This window comes from Oryctolagus cuniculus, chromosome 8, assembly GCF_051225735.1.
Source record: "Oryctolagus cuniculus isolate XC-2025 breed Fujian yellow rabbit chromosome 8, ASM5122573v1, whole genome shotgun sequence".
Lineage (NCBI taxonomy): Eukaryota > Metazoa > Chordata > Mammalia > Lagomorpha > Leporidae > Oryctolagus > Oryctolagus cuniculus.
Window position 1 is genome coordinate 65,246,787 of NC_142874.1, and position 18,543 is coordinate 65,265,329.

Here is an 18,543-nt window from a genome sequence, read left to right on the forward strand (position 1 = left end):
AGGTAGTTTATGACAAACCCCTGGCCAGCATACTACTGAATGGGGAAAAGCTGGAAGCATTCCCCCTTGAAAACAATTTAAAAAGATAGATATCTGTATAGATATACCTTATAGCAATAAAGGAAATCAAGTGGGATCATAAAATTATTGATTCAGCATAAAAGCTGAAAGGAATGAACAATACTTTTTTAAAAAAATGATATCAATAAAATCTATTAATATGTTTCAGAGAAACACTATGGGAAGGAAGAAAGTTATGATTACCTTTGTGGTTAATCCAAAAGAATACTATTTTCATAGAAATTCTTGCCGTGATTCGTTAGATTTGTGTGTTAGAAACAATTTCAGCTATTGGAAGAAATCTGTATACTGTAGCTCTTTTATTGTTTGTCTGATACACTGTTGATGGTGAAGCTCTTTCCCCCTTTTTAGTTTTCCCCCCTTTTAAGCACATGATTTGTTTCCAAAGTCATATTGTTCTTTAAACCTCATAATAGAATCCTAGCAGCATAGCAACTGTATAATATAAATTGTTTTCTTCATGCTGTATAAGTGTACTGAATTTTTACATAGTTGAAGTAAGCTTCCATTTTCTTTATTTTCTAGGAGGAAGATATGATGTCTGCTCAAGGAAGAGAGGAAGCATCAGACAGGCGCTTACAGCAGTTACAATCTAGTATAAAACAATTAGAAACAAGGTAAATTGTCAAATGTATCTGTATGCCAGCACAGTGTTTCTGTCTGATATTTATTATAGTATGTATTTATAATTTATATATCAAAACTATATTCATAGGTTTAAAATATATGATTCAATGGACATTATTTTATGTCTTTTAAAAGATTTATTTATTTATTTATTTATTTGAAAGTCAGAGTTACAGAGGGGCAGAGGCAGAGACAGAGAGAGAGGTCTTCCATCTGCTGGCTCACTCCCCAAAGGCTGCAATGGCCGGAGCTGCTGATCTGAAGCCAGGAGCCAGGAGCTTCTTCTGGCCTCCTGTGCGGGTGCAGGGGCTCAAGCACTTGGGCCATCTTATGCTGCTTTCCCAGGCCATAGCAGAGAGCTGAATTGAAAGCGGAGCAGCCAGATCTCAAACCAGCACCCATATGGGATGCCAGCACTGCAGGTAGTGGCTTTACCCACTGGTGCCACAGCACTGGCCTCCATTGGACATTACTTCAAAATCATGTTCAACAGATTACTATATTTTGGACATTTATTTAAAGATCACATTTTTAGTAAGAGTCTAGAACCTTTCTAAGTTACCAAAGTATTATTTTTACAACTTACTTAGTTCAGTACTTTTTTGAAAAGAAAAAAAAACTCTTGATAATCATGGCTTTTGTGTTAGTCCTCCATATAAGGCACACTTTCATTTTCATTTCTCCTGAAGTCACCTTGCAGATATTGGAGTGAAACTAATTGATCTCCAGATACTACCTAAAATCTTTCCTTCTTCTAGTATTCTAATCACTAAAATGTTCCTCATGCATCTCAAATGTCAGTACCATCATACTTGGTAACCATTGAGTAGAAAACACTGAGTCCCAAAATGGTTCCTTCAATGCTCTTTTTTTCTCAATCTCTTTATATAAGCTAAGTGAATTGATTAAAAAGTAGAATGTACAACTAGATAGGATTTTCTACACATTATCAAGAGAAAAGACTTTAAGACTCCCTCTTGAGAGAGAGTCCCATATTCACAGGTGAAGTATCACTTATATAGCATTGATTGAGCACCTACTATGTACAATGTTTTAGGTGCCAGGGCTCTAGCAGTGGCTGTATCTGGTGATAGTGAATGACAGAGAAAAATCCTTAATCTAAATTATACTTATTTAGTTTAAATAATGCAAAGGATTTCCTGGAGTATAAACATTGAATTGACATTGTTGTCTTACATTTTTTATCTTGGGAAAAATTCACTAGTTGATACTTCAAAGTAAAATAGAGTTTTTAAAAGATAAGTAAAAATTCAGAATGAGGTGTGATTGATAGACATCATCTACTTGTATCAACACTCCCACTGCCTTTTGACTTTCATTGTTCGTAAGCTTAGGAAAAAAGAATTATTTGACAATATAATTGGCTCCTGGCTGGCTGCCACTATGATTGTCAACCTGAGTTGATGCTTGAGATTGCACCCTTAGTTACTAAATGTACTCAGACTTGCACATCATCTAGTACTTATTAAAAAAATCCAGATTGCTTTTTTCTTCTTTCTTCAGTAAATACTCATTTTCTAGATTGAAGTTATTTTAGAATCTAGGTTTCCATTGTGTGATAGAGAAGAGACAGAGAGAGTTAGAGAGAGAGCAAGAGCACAAGCAAGAACATATTTGAAAAGGGAGTAATGTGTAGATTATTAAAAAATATAATTTGGGGCCAGTGATATGGCATACTAGGTTAAGCTTCTGCCTTCAGTGCCAGCATTCCATATGGGCACCAGTTCTAGTCCCTACTGTTCCTCCTCTAACCAGTGGAAGATAGCCCAGTGCTTGGGCCCCTGGGCACATGAGGGAGACCAAGAGGAAGCTCCTGACTCTTGACTCCTGGCTCCCATCTGGCCCAGCTCCACTCTTTGGGGAGTGAACCAGAGGATGGAGGACATTTCTCTCTGTCTCTCCTTCTCTCTGTCTGTAACTCTGCCTCTCAAATAAATAAATCTTATGCATAATTTAATTAAAATTTTACTTCCTTCCAAGGTTTATTTGTGTGGTATAAGGATTATTTATATTGTTAAAGTAGAATCTACCAGATGGTTTAGGAGGTAACAGTTGATTCATGCTATTGCAGTCAAGCTAATGTTCATTAATGAGGATATTTCAAAGAAAAGGAAGGGGCCTGAGTTTTTTTATAGGCAGACAAATATATGAAATGTGCATGAGTCAAGGGAGTCTTGAGGAGGGATGGAGATGGGTCTTATCCAGGAATATACCAGGGTAAGGTTGTCCTTTGATATTATCCTGGAAGACAAGTGGATAGGAGGGTTTGGAGAACTGATGGTTGGATTTCTTAGCCATCCTATTTTCCTGGAATCACTGGACTCGGGTAAAGTTTAGTACAAGGGTATGTAATAAGGTGTGTAGGAAAATTGAAGTAAGAAATAAGTATAGTTTGGCACAAAACTTTTTTGAAATCCATGCATTTTTACAATAAGCATTTTTTGAACAATTTTTAGGACCCTTCTATGCATTATGAAAATAAAATTATTATTTAATTCTATTTTATATGTGCTTTGTAATATCCTCCTCTTATCAGTATAAAGAAAGAACAAAATACTGCAGGTCAGTTTACAATAGCTAAAACATGGAATCAACCTAAATGTCCATCAAGCAAAGTCTGGATAAAGAAATTATGGGATACATACAATATGGAATACTACACAGCCGTTAAAAATGAATACCGATCATTTGCAACAAAATGAACGAATCTGGAAAACATCATACTTAATGAAATACGCCAGTCCCAAAGGGACAAATACCATATGTTCTCTGTGATTTGTGTGAACAAATAGAGCATCTAAAATGAAATGTGTAGAAGTGAAATTGAAATCATCCCTTCAAGAAGGGATGATTTGAGCTGCCCTTGTGTTGACTGTTGAGGAACAGTCTTTTTTTTTTTTTTTCCTTCATACTATTTGTTGAACTCCTTACTTAACAAAGTAATCATATGTGTGTAAAGTCAATTGAAAATACATCTCAGTAAAAAATAAGAGTAGAAATAAGAGAAGGAGGAGGAAGTTTGTAACTATAAAGCTGTATAGTTCTACATACATTCCTATGGACTTACTTCTAAGGGTACAGTAAAAACTTGTTATGGGACTCCAAATTCCATTAAACTTGGTGGTAAAAGTGCCATCTTAATTGTTAAAGTGATCATATTAAGTGTTAAAGTGAATGTATAGATAGGATTAAGTGCTAAAAGGATGAAATTAATAGGATCAAGTGTCTGGTAATTATAATAGATAGAATTAAAAAGGAGAGAATGTTCCAATGTGGGAAGCAGACCACAAAGCAGACTCATAAAATGACAACCACTTTAAGTAACACTCTGACCTGAGAATCAGTCCTTAAGACTTCCTCGTCTGGCTGAAAAGCCCACAAGAACATTTCAGGCATGGAAAGCCAAGACACCATGGCCAAAAATGTTCTACACAAAAGATCTCTGTGAGACCCCAGCAGAAAGAAGTGGTCATCAAAGAAGGAGATATTTTTCTCTGAAGGGAGGAGACAATTGCTTATGGCCGTGTCCAAATACTGACAGAGTTTGTGGACTCAAAAGGCTTCCATAGCCTAGGCAGCTCATGTTAAGAGCCTCAGGTGGTCACTGATATCATACATAAGAGTGTTAATTATTAAATTAATAACAGGAGTTACCGTGCACTAACTCCTCATGCAAGACCTCAGTGCTCAAACAGTTTTTATGTATGTGTGTTTTTGTGTGTGCAAATTGTTGAAATCTTTACTTAGTATAGAGTTGGTCTTTTGTCTACAAAGTTAATTGAACATGAATCTTAATGGAGAATGGGACTAGCAAGGAGAGAGGGAGGAGGAGGAGATGTGAGAGTGTGGGAAGGAGGGTGAGTATGGTGGGAAGAATAACTATATTCCTAAAGTTGTACTTTCAAAATTTATATTCCTTAAAAAATAAATTAAAAAAAAGCCAGGTACAACAGGTATAAGATACCACTAGCATCTACTCTAAAGGTCTGAAGCACAGATTTGAATGAACCAAAAACTTACTGTAGTTAGAAATGGAGGAGAGATGGAAATAATGATTAATACTAAACATGCAGCATATTCTGATCATATAATGTCAGACTAAATACTATGGCAAAAAAAACCTTATAAGCATCCTGATGATGAATTAGAACAGACACATTTTCTTATAAATTAAGCATTTAAATGTGAAGCATATTTATGAAGGTACAAACAAAAAGATAACAGAGCCAAAACTAAAGTAGTAAGTTACAAAAAAAAAAAAAAGGAAAGAAAAGAGTCAAAAATAGGCCCTATATTATGTGATAGGAAGCCAAGCCATCCTCTGCCCACCCAAAGTTGGAACCTTGAGGAAATTACACCCTCATAGAAAGGCTAAAATAGGAAAAATATCTGCCTCTTAGCAAAGACCACAAACAAGAAAAACTATTTACACTATGGGGGAAAAAAAACCTATAATAGCCATTGTACTCTTCCCTGAGACTGTGTAACCATAGTCCTGTCTGCATAGGAGCCTGACATTCAAATTTACTCAGCATTCATGTGGAAACCTCAAGCCCAAAGTGAAATCAGGTTGGCAGCAAGTCCTGATACATGGAGAAGCAAAAGTATATCTCCTCTAGGGGAAGGTTTTTAAGTTTATTTTTTATTATTATTTTTTTACTTATTTAAGAACCAGAGAGCTAGTTCTTTCCCCAAATGAATGGGAACCAGGAGCCAAGAACATAATCCAGATTTCCCAATTACTTGAGCCATTACCAGTTCCACTCGAGGTCTTCATTAGCAAGAACCAGGAGTTAAGAGCTGGAGCCAGGACTCAAGCCCAGGTACTCCAATATGAAGTGTAGGCATCTTAACCACTTTATATTAAAAAAAAATGAAAGATAGAATATAGGCACATATTGAGTAACTAAAGAAAGAAGCAATTAGAGTTTTTCTTCCATGTACAAGGAAAACACAACAGCAGAAGTTGATTTGTTATCTTTATCTTTTCCCCAAAGCTGCCCTAGTCAATTTTAGTCAATCTTAACATCAAAATGTTCTTTTCCATTTGAAGCAGGAAGAAAATTAACAAATGTGGGCAAAAATTATTTAGAAGACAATTTCTTAGTCAGTGTTTACAAGAGAAAAATATTTCAGAACTCATTAGAAATATAGATACTTTCCCTGGAGTTTTGTGGAGCAACAGTTTTTTTTTTTTTTTTTTTAAGGTCTCGCCTACTTTTTAAATATCTTCTGAGACTATGTCACAAATTGCTGTCTTGCTGCAAGGGCTCACTCTAGAATCCTTTGTGAGTCTTTATCTTGCTGTTTCCTAAACATTATTAATGTTCTGTTGAAAATTGTCCTTTGTAATCCATCATACAACTTGTAAATTCACATTATGCTTTATAGCTGAACTACTGTTATGACTAGAATCTGTTATACTCAGAAATTACCTACTGAACTGACCACATTAAGAATTGATATCTCGCCCGGCGTCGCGGCTCAATAGGCTAATCCTCCGCCTTGCGGCGCCAGCACACTGGGTTCTAGTCCCGATCGGGGCACCGGATTCTGTCCCGGTTGCCCCTCTTCCAGGCCAGCTCTCTGCTGTGGCCAGGGAGTGCAGTGGAGGATGGCCTAAGTGCTTGGGCCCTGCACCCCATGGGAGACCAGGAGAAGCACCTGGCTCCTGCTTTCAGATCAGCGCGGTGTGCCGGCCGCAGCGCGCCAGCCATGGCGGCCATTGGAGGGGAGGGTGAACCAATGGCAAAAGGAAGACCTTTGTCTTTGTCTCTCTCACTGTCCACTCTGCCTGTCAAAAAAAAAAAAAAAAAAGAATTGATATCTCATCATATGTTTTCCCTGATCTGAGGTAGCTAATAGAGTACCTGAAGTGTTATGTATTGGAGTGAAAGAGATTTGATGATTGTTTATAGCCCTTGTCTCTTCCATTGAGGAACAGTGTTGTTGTTGTTGTTGTTGTTGTTTTTCTCCTCATACTATTTGTTGTACTCTTTTACTTAGATTAGGGTCAACTATATGATCATTAAGTACTGAAAATAGATCAGTGGGATTCTGCAAGGGAGGGAAACACTTGGAACATGGGCAGGAGGGAGGGTAGGGAGGGAAATGTCACTATGTTCCTAAGTCTGTATATATGATATATATGAAACCTGTATAACTTACACAACATTTTTTTAAAATCTTAAAAAAGAATTGATATCTCAATTTCAGTCACAGATCCACAAGTTACTTGTTGTAAGTCCAGAAACAAAAGTATCTCTGTTTCCTGTTCTCTAAAATGTTAATAAAGTAATATCTTTGCTCACAGCAGGTTACATACCAATTAACTATAGAACTTGCAGTTTTTAAGTGCTAGCATGTTTTGGTTTTGATTTTGGTTTTGGTTTGATTTGATATTTTATTTTTCTAAACTCTTCACAGCAGTTGAAAGTTTTGTTGCTTTCCTGAAAACTCAGAGGTTATACTGTTTTGTTTTTATTTTAGTAGCATTCTACTACTGAAAATAACATCTGAATCAATAAATTTCACTTCCTTTTGGTTCTAATACTATTGAATCATAGAATATTGTGTTGTTTACTCAACAGTGTCTTTTCATTTTAGTTTTGAAGGTTGGAGGCTTTGTAACAGTTGTTGTTTTAGTATAATACTATAAGGTAACCTAACATTTCCCTAAGAAGAGATCACTGCAAATGTAGGAAAAACTAAGGATTTTTTTAATCCAATATTCAGTTATCCTCCTTTGAAAAATAAATTTTTACATTGGCTTTCTTTTAGTACTATTAAATTTAGTAACTAGAGACATTTCTACAGTGCGGTGTTCTTAGGATCATGTATTAGACATTTTCATCATTGAAAGAATCAGAGTTCATTTACACAAACTCAGCTGACTGCAGTATTATTAGGCAACATAGTCTAATGGGACAGCCCATACACAGTCTCTCATTGAATGACATCGTCATGTGCCATGATGCATATATTATATATGATAAAAATTCATATTTTAAAATTTAAAAGCTTACATATCTATATAAAAGAAAGCATAGTTACCAGTGTACTTAATAAGTCTCTGAAGACTATTTGGAGACATTTAGAACATTGCAGGTGTGAATATGTCTATTTGATAAACTGTCAGTTTGAAAAGCTTTTTTTTAATGATCATCTATATTTCATGAAATCTTAATTTCAATAAATACCCACTACTTAAGCTTTAATTTTATTGTTTGTGATCTTTTCCAATGCCATATTTATGAGCCCTACGTCATTTCTCTTCTAAAAATGATCTCCCTCCCCTATCCTTTCAGATGATGAAGTATTGTGGGAGTTATGTCTAGGAAGACTGCTGGTTTGTGCATGCTTTGATATATAAAGCAGGGATTAAATGAGTATAATTGCTTTAAACTGTCCCTTTGTGTTTTTTAATTTGCTATTTCTTTTGAAGTAAAAATATACAAGTACAACCAGGAAATCTTCATTTAGGTGACTGATAAAAAGTGATTTTCATTCTTACCATTGTTTCACATTTTGATTGCCATCCCTACTCCTGTGCATAATAGGATACATGAATTTTTAAAATAAAGATGCAAAAATATAGTCCTGATTTTAATAAAAGGTTGTACACCAGAAATTAGTGAAAAACTATGGTTAAATAGAGGATATAAGGTCTTGGAAGTAAAATGAATTTGAATTTGAATTTGAATTTGAATATCATGTGGTTTAATTACAGAAGGACCACATGCTGAAACTAATATTTTATAAAAATTGATTTGATATTTTAAAGGTGATGCTGTCTGGCAATAATGATATAAATTGTTGGAGTAAGAGATTTTGATATTTAAAGGAAAGCAGAATTGCTTTGATTTCTTGATTTAATACGTTTTCTATCTTTGCGTATTGGAGAAGTAACCTACTTAGTTGTAGTTTCTTTAGGATTAAATGAGGTAAGAATGACCCAGGGCCAAGTTTATTATTTTACTTTCCTGAATCATCACCTTCTTTCAGACTAAAAATAGCCTCTTCCAAGAAAATTTTTATTTTAAACTCTTATAAGATTTAGCATTTGACAGAATCAATTGTTTTTTGTAAGCTAGCTAGTCTAGTTATAAGATTAATGAATTATAATTATTCACAAAGTTGAAATATTTTGGCTGTTTCAATAATGTTAATGAAAGAGACAAGAGATGATTGGTATAATGAAATGTTACAAAGACTACATTTTAAACATTTTCTACGATTATTGCAAAATGATTTTTAAAAGGGTTTTTATTATTTTTTAAAGATGTATTTATTTGAAAGGCAAAATAACAGAGATGGGTAGAGACAGAAAGAGATCTTACATCCACTGGTTAACTCCCAAATGGCCACAATGGCCATGGCTGGGCTGGCTGAAGCCAGGAACCAGGCACCCCATCCAGGTCTCCCACATGGATGACAGAGGCCCAAGTACATGGGCCATCTTATAGCAGGGGTGGGGAACTTTTCTTCTGCCAAGGGCTGCGGTGACTCTTCCTTGTCACCGCCAGAGAATTAGGCAGGCTGCCCAGAGCTTGCCTTGGCTGAGGAGGGGAAGTGCGCCAGCCGCCACTCAGCTTCCCCAAACCCTGGGGGACAATCAGAGGCGGTGGGGAGCCCAGTCGAAGCAGGATCTCACTTTATTTATTGAAAAGGGAAGTGTTTATATAGCTACTGTACAGAGTGGATGGGGGCAAGGGGTGGGGTGATGTGATGCAAAAGGGTTTTAGCCACTCCTATGATACCACCTTAATGATCTTTAGGCAAAAGTGCCCTGGGGCTGGGTCGTTTACCACCAGGGATTTGAATCTTTTTTTTTTTTTTTTTACTTTTTAAATTTTTTTTTAACTTTTATTTAATGAATATAAATTTCCAAAGTACGATTTATGGATTACAATGGCCTCCCCCACATACCGTCCCTCCCACCCACTACCCTCCCCTTTCCCACTCCCTCTCCCCTCCACACATCAAGATTCATTTTCGATTATCTTAATATACAGAAGATCAGCTTAGTATACATTAAGTAAGGGTTTCAACAGTTTGCTCTCACACAGAAACATAGAGTGAAAAATAATAGATGATTTTTTTTAAATGATGATGAAATCAGATCAGACCTATTGTCATGTTTAATCCCAGTGAGAGTCAAGTTGGGAGTTGATAATTTTTTTTTTTTTTTTTTTTACAGAGGATCAGTTTAGTATACATTAAGTAAAGATTTCAACAGTTTGCACCCCCATAGAAACACAAAGTGAAATATATTGTTTGAGTACTCGTTATAGCATTAAATCTCAATACACAGCACATTAAGGACAGAGATCCTACATGAGGAGTAAGTGCACAGTGACTCCTGTTGTTGACTTTACCAATTGACACTCCTGTCTATGGCATCAGTAGTCTCCCTATGCTCCAGTCATGAGTTTCCAAGGCTATGGAAGCCCTCTGAGTTCTCTGATTCTTATCTTGTTTAGACAAGGTCATAGTCAAAGTGGAGGTTCTCTCCTCCCTTCAGAGAAAGGTACCTCCTTCTTTGAAGACCTGTTCTTTCCACTGGGATCTCACTCACAGAGATCTTTTTGCCAGAGTGTCTTGGCTTTCTATGCCTGAAATACTCTCATGGGCTTTTCAGCCAGATCCGAATGCCTTTAGGGCTTATTCTGAGGCCAGAGTGCTATTTAGGACATCTGCCATTCTATGAGTCTGCTGAGTATCTCACTTCCCATGTTGGATCACTCTCCCCTTTATTTATTCCATCGGTTAGTGTTAGCAGGTACTAGACTTGTTTATGTGCTCCCTTTGACTCTTAGTCCTTTCATTATGATCAATTGTGAACTGAAATTGATCACTTGGACTAGTGAGCTGGCATTGGTACATGCCACCTTGATGGGATTGAATCTTAAAGACAAGTCTTTGAATCTTAAAGACAAGTCTTTAAGGCTCTGGAAGTTCCTCTAGGCCTTTCCAGATTCAGCCTCCCCCACAAAGGGCCATTTGGATGTTCGTTCATAGGCCTTCAAAATTAAAAATTATCTTGTTATATGGATTTATTGAATTTCAAGTTCGACCTCTGCTTGCCCTGCCAGACCAAATAATTTCACAGGCCTTATATAGCATTCTAATTCTCTCACTCCCTCCAATCCCCCTCCTTCCCCCCCTTTTCTTCATCAGTTTTTGTATATATGTCAATTAGCCATAAATTGGCTCTATTCATTTTTTAATTTATTTTTTATTTATTTGAAAGATAGAGTTACAGAGAGAGGTAGAGACAGAGAGAGAAGTCTTCCATCCCTGGTTCACTCCCCAGAGGGCCGTAATAGTAGGAGCTGAGCTGATCCAAAGCCAGGAGCCAGGAGTTTCTTCTGGGTCTCCCATATGGGTGCAGGGGCCCAAGGACTTGGGCCATCTTCTACTGCTTTCCCAGGCCATAGCAGAGAGCTGGATCAGAAGTGGAGCAGCTGGGACTAGAACCAGCAACCTTATGGGATGCCTGTGCTTCAGGCCAGGGCATTAACCCACTGCGCCACCACGCCAGCTGCTCTATTCATTTTTATTTTTTATCAAAGGAAGCTTATATACATTGTTTAAAAGTCATATAAAACCATAAAGATTGTAATGAAAAATGAGTTTCTTGTTGATAATTATCTCATCTCTTCACATAACAACTTTTCTGTGTATATAATATTAGTTCAATGCTAAGTGTTCCATGAGAGCTCTAAAATGCCTTTCAATTTGGTTCCCTGCATCAGACCATTGAAATTCCATCTTTGTCTTAGAGACATTTATTTTTCTTGGTGTCCTCTGCTCCAAGATAGGCTGTTCCCTAGGACTTAAGCAACTATCATACCCAAACTTAAATTTACCATAGTCTTAAAATTTCCTCATTGCCACTTCTTTCCTTCCTGATGGAAGCTGTGTTTTGCATAAGGAATCTGTTATTGATTGCTTTTTGGAATAAGATACCAAGAAGCTGATGGGAAGCTAGGTGAACATAGCTGAGCCTGCAGTGTGGCAGGCGTATAGTATCAGATTGAGGCATTGGGTTAACTTTCCTTCGGAAATCCCTGAATATTCCAATCTGAGGGTACTTTCTCTTGGGTCAGTTTCTCCAGAGTAGGATTATCATTCTTCTGCCTTGGAAGGAATTGGAAGTTCAAAAGTCTTCTGAGTGCACTTTAGAAACTCAAGAAAGAGTCTATGAGTAGTAATATTTAATATGAAAACTTACTGAATCCCCCAGGTTTTAGTATGTCTTTTCCCTCTCAGCTCTACTTAGAATGACAGCCTCTTTCTGTACAGTTATAGATATGTGGGATGAATCTGTCATTTAAAAGGAAGTCTTTTTGGCAGTATACCATATTAATATCAACACTGAATGCTGGCCGACTAAATTCAAATTCTGGTTTTCCAGTAACCTAGATATATAACCTTAAGCTTAGCCTTTCTGTGCTTTAGTTTCCCCATCTATAAACTACTCCATTGCATTGTTGAAAACATGAGGATTATCTGGCACAAAGAAAGTTCTATACAAGTGTTTGTTATTATCCTGCTGTTATTTATGTGAAGAGGAAACGTGGCTCAATTTCAGCAAGTTGACAGAAAGTAATCCTCTAAAATGTGACTGTAGAGCATATAGAAGTACCTTTATGAGAATAAGAATAGCAGTAATACATCTTTTGTGTTACAAAATAGTGCACATCTATAAATTATGAAGCTGATGAGCTGACTATTCTTTGCCAATACTTCGAGCACCACTCTACCTTCTCAGAGCCAAATAAATGACTGATGAGGCTGCTGAACTGAGAGGGGCTTTTTCTAATATGTAGTGTGTGTGAAGGGAAACCTTGACTGAGGATTGGAATTCATAGAATCCTAAGGAAAGCTTCTCCACTGAAACCCATGGGTTCTTGGGAGATGAAACTAACATATGTACTTCATTAGTCCACCTGCTGTGCTGGCTCCCTAGAGGTCATGGTGAAGTGGAAAGGGTGAACTGATGCTAAATAAAGTGTAAGAAGTCCTAGGATTAGGGATGCTTCCTCCTGGTGCCTCAGTAAAGAAGGCAGAGAATGCTTCATTTTCCACCACAAAGGCTTTTACCAAATTAAGGTGATGTGGATAATGTCATGCATATGAATCTTTACATTAAAATATGAGAGGATTAAATTCCATTATAAGGCAGAAACTTACAGATTTTGTTCAAAATGTAAGGCCCAATCATATGGTATTTTAGAAAAACACCTAAAACACAGACTAAATGAACTAGAGCAAAGATCTCCAAAAAGAAAAAATATAGATGATTTATTTTAAATTTAAAATAAAAATATTAGTGGAGCAATATCAGCAACCATAAACAAAAGAAAGCAACAGTGACAGTATAAGTATCCATCGAGGTGAAATTTAATGTAAAAGCCATGAACAGAATAAAGAAAAAACTTAGATAATGAAAAATGGCAATTCTTTTTGTGGTTCATAAGCATGATGATTGGTTTTACATGTCTGTGTGAGATGTGCCTCCCTGTAAACCTTGTTACAATGTCAACACAGTACCCATCTTATGTGAAAAAAGACAAAAAGGAAAAAAGGGGCGTCTTATGGAAACCATACAATATTAGTAAACCTAAACATTAAACATAGTAAATAACTTGGCAGCTAAATATATGGGTACTTCAATTAGTCGGGCCCACCTAGGAGACTCAGATTGAGTTCTTGGCTGTTGGCTTTGATCTGACCCAGTCCAGCTGTTGCAGACATTTACCAGCAGGTGGGAGATTTGCTCTCACGTTCGTGCTCTCTCCCCCTTTCAAATAAAGAAAAATAAGTAAAAGTTTTTTAAAAGAGGAAAAAGAGACCACGTGAGAAAAAGCTCATTCTTTCAGAATTAGCTTTATAACATTGTCATGTAACTATATAACACAGAGTGAGACCATACCAGATGTTGAGTCAGAATATCCAGGATGTTTCAACCCCACTGCTAATTAGCGCACATCCTTTATGAAATGTCTAGCATCTCTGAGTATATTTGTTATTCTTTAAAATGAAGATGATAAAACCTGCTTTACAGAACTGCAGTGAGAAGCAAATGAGAAAACATGTATATGTGAAAGTTACTGGCATAATATCTGTCATGTATTAAATGCTCAGTAAATCTCTTATCTACCTCCTTCTTCTTAAAAATGTTTATTTCACCATGTGATTATTAATTTCTAGATTATGTGTGTCAATTGAAGAAGCCAACCAGTTAAGAGCAGAAAAAACACATCTGGAAAAACAGAACAGAGAGCTACAAGCAAAGTGCAATCAACTAGAAAATGAGAACTATGAAGCTATTATAAGAGCCAGAAATAGCATGCAACTCTTAGAAGAAGCTAACCTTCAAAAAAGTCAGGTACAAAAATTAGTAAACATGTTTATAATAAAATGCCCAGTATTATTCCCCATATGACATACAAATAAGGAAATGAGTTACTGCAGAATAAGTGCATGAAAATGAGATGGCTATGCTCACCACTACTAGTTGACATACTATATTCTTGAAAGCAAGGCTTAATATCATAATATATGGTAAAATATCAATCTTCTCCCAAAACTAGTATATAAATATCAAACTATTTTTATTTTCCCAATCCCTGTGTAACTGATTGTCATCCCCTATAGTCATAGTTTTTAAAAATCTGTTATAGTAGTTAACTGCTACATACCAATATTTTATTTAGTTGAATAAGATGAATCTTATTCATCCATAATTCCCATTTATCACCTACACAATTACACTAATAGAGCAGATGTTTAATTGACATAATTAAATTTATCTTTAAACATTTTTTGGCTGGAGTCTTCATGTCACTGTTCTTTGTTTAACACTTATGATACATCATCATGTTTTTTGTCTTATACCGCTTCCATGTGAATAGGTTATAGTTTATGGAAGTCACAAAGTAGATAGATTTGTTTTTACTATTGCTGCTTCTCTTATGTAGATCTCATTAAATCATTAATCTATTTACCAACATTTATTGAACACTTAGTATATACAGAATACTCTGCCAGGATATATGGGAGGGAGGATGGGAATGCTTTGTTTTATTTATGTTTCCTTTTTCACACCATAGAAGATTTTGCATGAGACCAACAAGAGACAGAACAAGCTATACATTGGATATTAAGAGGCTAATAAGACATAAAAATAGTTATATAAAACCAAACCATCAGAATGCTAAAACACCCTAGCTTACAGTGTATATTTCCATCTGTGATCTCAGTACTCTTTAGGATAGCTAAAAGGCACATTTTGCTTGAGAATTGTTCTGAATTTGTAAGTTAGAAAAATTAAAGCCAGGACAGAATTATTTCCACTTTCTAAGGCTCAGTTGTACAAGCACTGTTACTGTCAGATCAATAAAAATGAACATCTTGTGTAGGGCACAGTAACAGAGACAGTAGTAGGGATGCTAGTTGCCTATTCCCCAAGAAGCTCTCACTCACATTTTAGTCAACAGACCTTCATGGAGGATGTCTATGACTAATAGTAAGCTCCCTCCTGGCTCATGGCTTAATTGCAAGGGGGTTCCCATCTTTCAGTTGCTTGTTCAAAGTCAAGGGTTCTCTCTGTCAGTAATACAAAAAAGCAGGAATGTTTCCTCATTATTCATTGTCCCCCTCAAAACTGTTACATCAAAACAGCTATAATTTCTCACTAGCTTACTCAGTTAATGTGCAAAAAATTTAATTTTTAAAAAATAGGTAAAAGTACAACTGCTGTCTTTAGAAGATATGGTGAAAACAGAATCCAGGACCCTTGCTATCTATTGATGAAAAAAAGATTCAATTTGGCCTAACTGAAAGAGTACTAAACTAAGAAAGATGTTCAGGCTAGAGATGTAAATTTTGGAATTCTCAACATGTAAATGATATTTCAAACCATGATATCTGTCAGCACCACTAAGGGATGAACACAGATAGAGAACAGGACCAAGAACTAAGCCTTGGGTGGTACAACATTAGCAGGTTCAGAAGTGGAAGAATCAGCAGTCCAGACTGAAAAAGTAATGATCAGTAAAGTAAGAGGAAAAACAGGTAACTGTGATTTGCTGAAAGCCAAAGAAAGTAAAGCAAGGAGAAGAAAGTAATCAGTTATCTCAAGTGTTGCTCATAAGTAAGATGAGGAGGACTGAAAATTGACTCACAGGTAATCAGTTTAGAGATCATGGTGGTTTTAGCCTGGTTGGGGGGTTAAGAGAGAATGGGAGGTAAAGTGTTGGAGATGAGTAAATTTCAGAGGAGTTTTGGTCTAAGAGAGAAAATAGGTGGTATCTGCAGTGATCAAGGTCTGAGGTGATGTGAGGTAATGAGGTATAACTTGTATAATATCAAACAATGGAAAAGGGGAAATCCAAAAAATTTTTCCAAAGATACAATACCTACATTTGAAGACTGACTTTTTATAAGGACTTGAAGGAGGGGAAAAAAAATCAAAAATCTGTCTAGGATTTCAGGCCATAGAGATTATTGGAGTAATGGTGAAAAACAGCTAAAATAGATACCAAAGAAAAATAACAAACTTTTATTTAGGACACTGGCAGGTGAAGAAGTTAGGAAAAATAAATGTTCTTAAGCAAGATATTCAAGTGGAATAAAATGTTACTCTAAAGAAAATGATTAATGGATAGGTTTTTACCATTTATCCTCTTCAATAATGGTGATGTGATCTATAACATGAAATGATTATTTTCTAAAGGCTCTGCTTGAAGAGAAGCAAAAAGAAGAAGATATAGAGAAAATGAAAGGAACAATTTCACGACTTCTGCAAGATGCTGCCCTGAGAACCAGTAAAGAAGTAAGGGGTTTTTATTTTATTTAGAACTCAAAATTTAATATCCCAAATTAAACCTAAATGCTACCTAAATACTTAAATGTAATCCTGAAAATTTGCCTACATATAAGGACTATAAATGAAATTAACATAACCAGTTAAAAATGAATATCCCTTTCCTTTGAAATGTGCTCCTTTAGGATACTGAATATACTGTGTACTCCTCCACTGGCTAAGCTGGACTGATCTGAAGCCAGGAGCCTGGAGCTTCTTCTGGGTCTCTCATGTGGGTACAGGGGCCTAAGCATTTGGGTCATCTTTCATTGATTTGTTAGAAGCACTAGCAAGGAGCTGGATCAGAAGTAGAGCAGCCAGGACTCAAACTGGTACCCATAAGGGATACCAACACTGCAGGCGGCAGCCTTTACCCACTGTGCCACAGCACCAGCCCCAGGAATCTTTATTTTCTACACTATATATTTCTACAATGTTTAGGAAGGATAGGTATTATTTTTATCAAAAGACATGCTATATAAATATTTGTTTATATATTATATCTTATAAAACATGTATTATTATATTCATTTATATTTTAAAGTGTTAAATGTTTGAGGAGAAAGATATATTTGCCCTCAATTGATCACTACACAATGTATATTTTGTAGCAATTATATATATATATATAATGTGGTATTATACAAATTTTATATCATGTTAAAAATTTTAATAAAAATATATTTGAAAATGTTTTTGTTTAAAATTTTTAATCTGCACTGACAAAAGTTTCCCTTTGTATTACAATTCGATGACATGTCCTCCAACTGTGTAGAATTAACCTGTTGAACTGAGGATAACTTCACAGGTATATATTTTTATTTACTGAGAAAGACAGTGGACAAAATATCACATATATCTCTCCCAGCTGAAAAATTAAACAAAAATATGACAATAGCTTATTTCTTTAAAATTTGAGAATAGTTTATTTCTCAGATTTCATGGAAAAAGTTGATTTTTATTTTAAACCATAGCTAGTGTCAACATTGGCCTTTTCTCCTATTTCTTACTCATTTTCATTTCTGTTTATAAATATCCCCACCATTCTTAAAATTATAGAAAAATGTAAATAGAAAGTCAGATTGGAGTGAAAGAGGGCTATTAGTCCCTATAGAGACTTCAGAGCCCCAACCACTGTACATTACCTCAAAGACATGCCTTTGCTTAGTTAACAAAGGTTTATACTTTTGTTAATTACATGTGCACTCTTGAAAATTTCCCATGATCTTTAAAGCATAGAACTTCACTTATAATATAACATATGTGTCAGTGGTTCTACAATCATTTTTTTTAAAGATTTATTTACTTGGAAGTCATAGTTACACAGAGAGAAGGAGAGGCAGAGAGAGAGAGAGAGAGAAAGAGAGAGAGAGAAGTCTTCCATCCACTGGTTCACTCCCCAGATGGCCACAATGGCTGGAGCTGTGCTGATCCGAAGCCAGGAGCCAGGACCTTCTTCTCGGTCTCCCGTGTGGTGCAGGGGCCCAAGAACTTAAGCCATCTTCCACTGCTTTCCCAGGCCATAGCAGAGAGCTGGATCACAAGTGGAGCAGCCAGGACTTGAACCAGCACCCATATGGGATGCCAGCACTGCAGGCGGTGGCTTTACCCACTACACCACAGCACAGCCCCTCTACAGTCATTTTAAAACACCGAATAGTTTAAAAGCATGACTAGTTTAATTCACCTGGATTTTCTAGCATTATTCTTAGATATTTCCATATATCTGACTATTGTCATAAACACTGAAGTCAGATGTATCATTTCTAGGTACTAAAAAGAATGCTTTTCTGAAATGATGTGATAGGCAGACATGACTAGCCTGAAAAAAGACAAAATTTTTATATTGCAGAATCATTCATAGGTTCGTTATTCTGCACTCAGTCTTCCTCATCTGTAATGCCAGGATCCCAAGAGGATGCCAGTTCATGTCCCAGCTG

At 36.1% G+C, this 18,543-nt stretch overlaps 1 protein-coding gene and 1 non-coding gene across 8 annotated transcripts in view; both read left to right on the top strand.

The window, feature by feature from the left end:
* Positions 1-18,543, top strand: part of SCLT1 (sodium channel and clathrin linker 1) — a 265,393-nt gene that overhangs the window by 155,875 nt on the left and 90,975 nt on the right. For all 7 annotated transcript variants that reach the window (XR_016211963.1, XR_016211964.1, XM_017347573.4 and 4 more), the window contains 3 exons: positions 607-698; positions 13,948-14,125; positions 16,475-16,573. Coding sequence is in view for 5 of the 7 variants with exons in the window: in XM_017347573.4 (XP_017203062.3) it covers positions 607-698; positions 13,948-14,125; positions 16,475-16,573 (369 nt within the window). In the remaining 2 variants the exon portion in view is untranslated. The remainder of the gene's footprint in view (positions 1-606; positions 699-13,947; positions 14,126-16,474; positions 16,574-18,543) is intronic.
* Positions 13,195-13,297, top strand: LOC127483351 (small nucleolar RNA U13). Its single transcript, XR_007909545.1, has one exon. It is a non-coding gene; the product is annotated as a small nucleolar RNA U13 (small nucleolar RNA).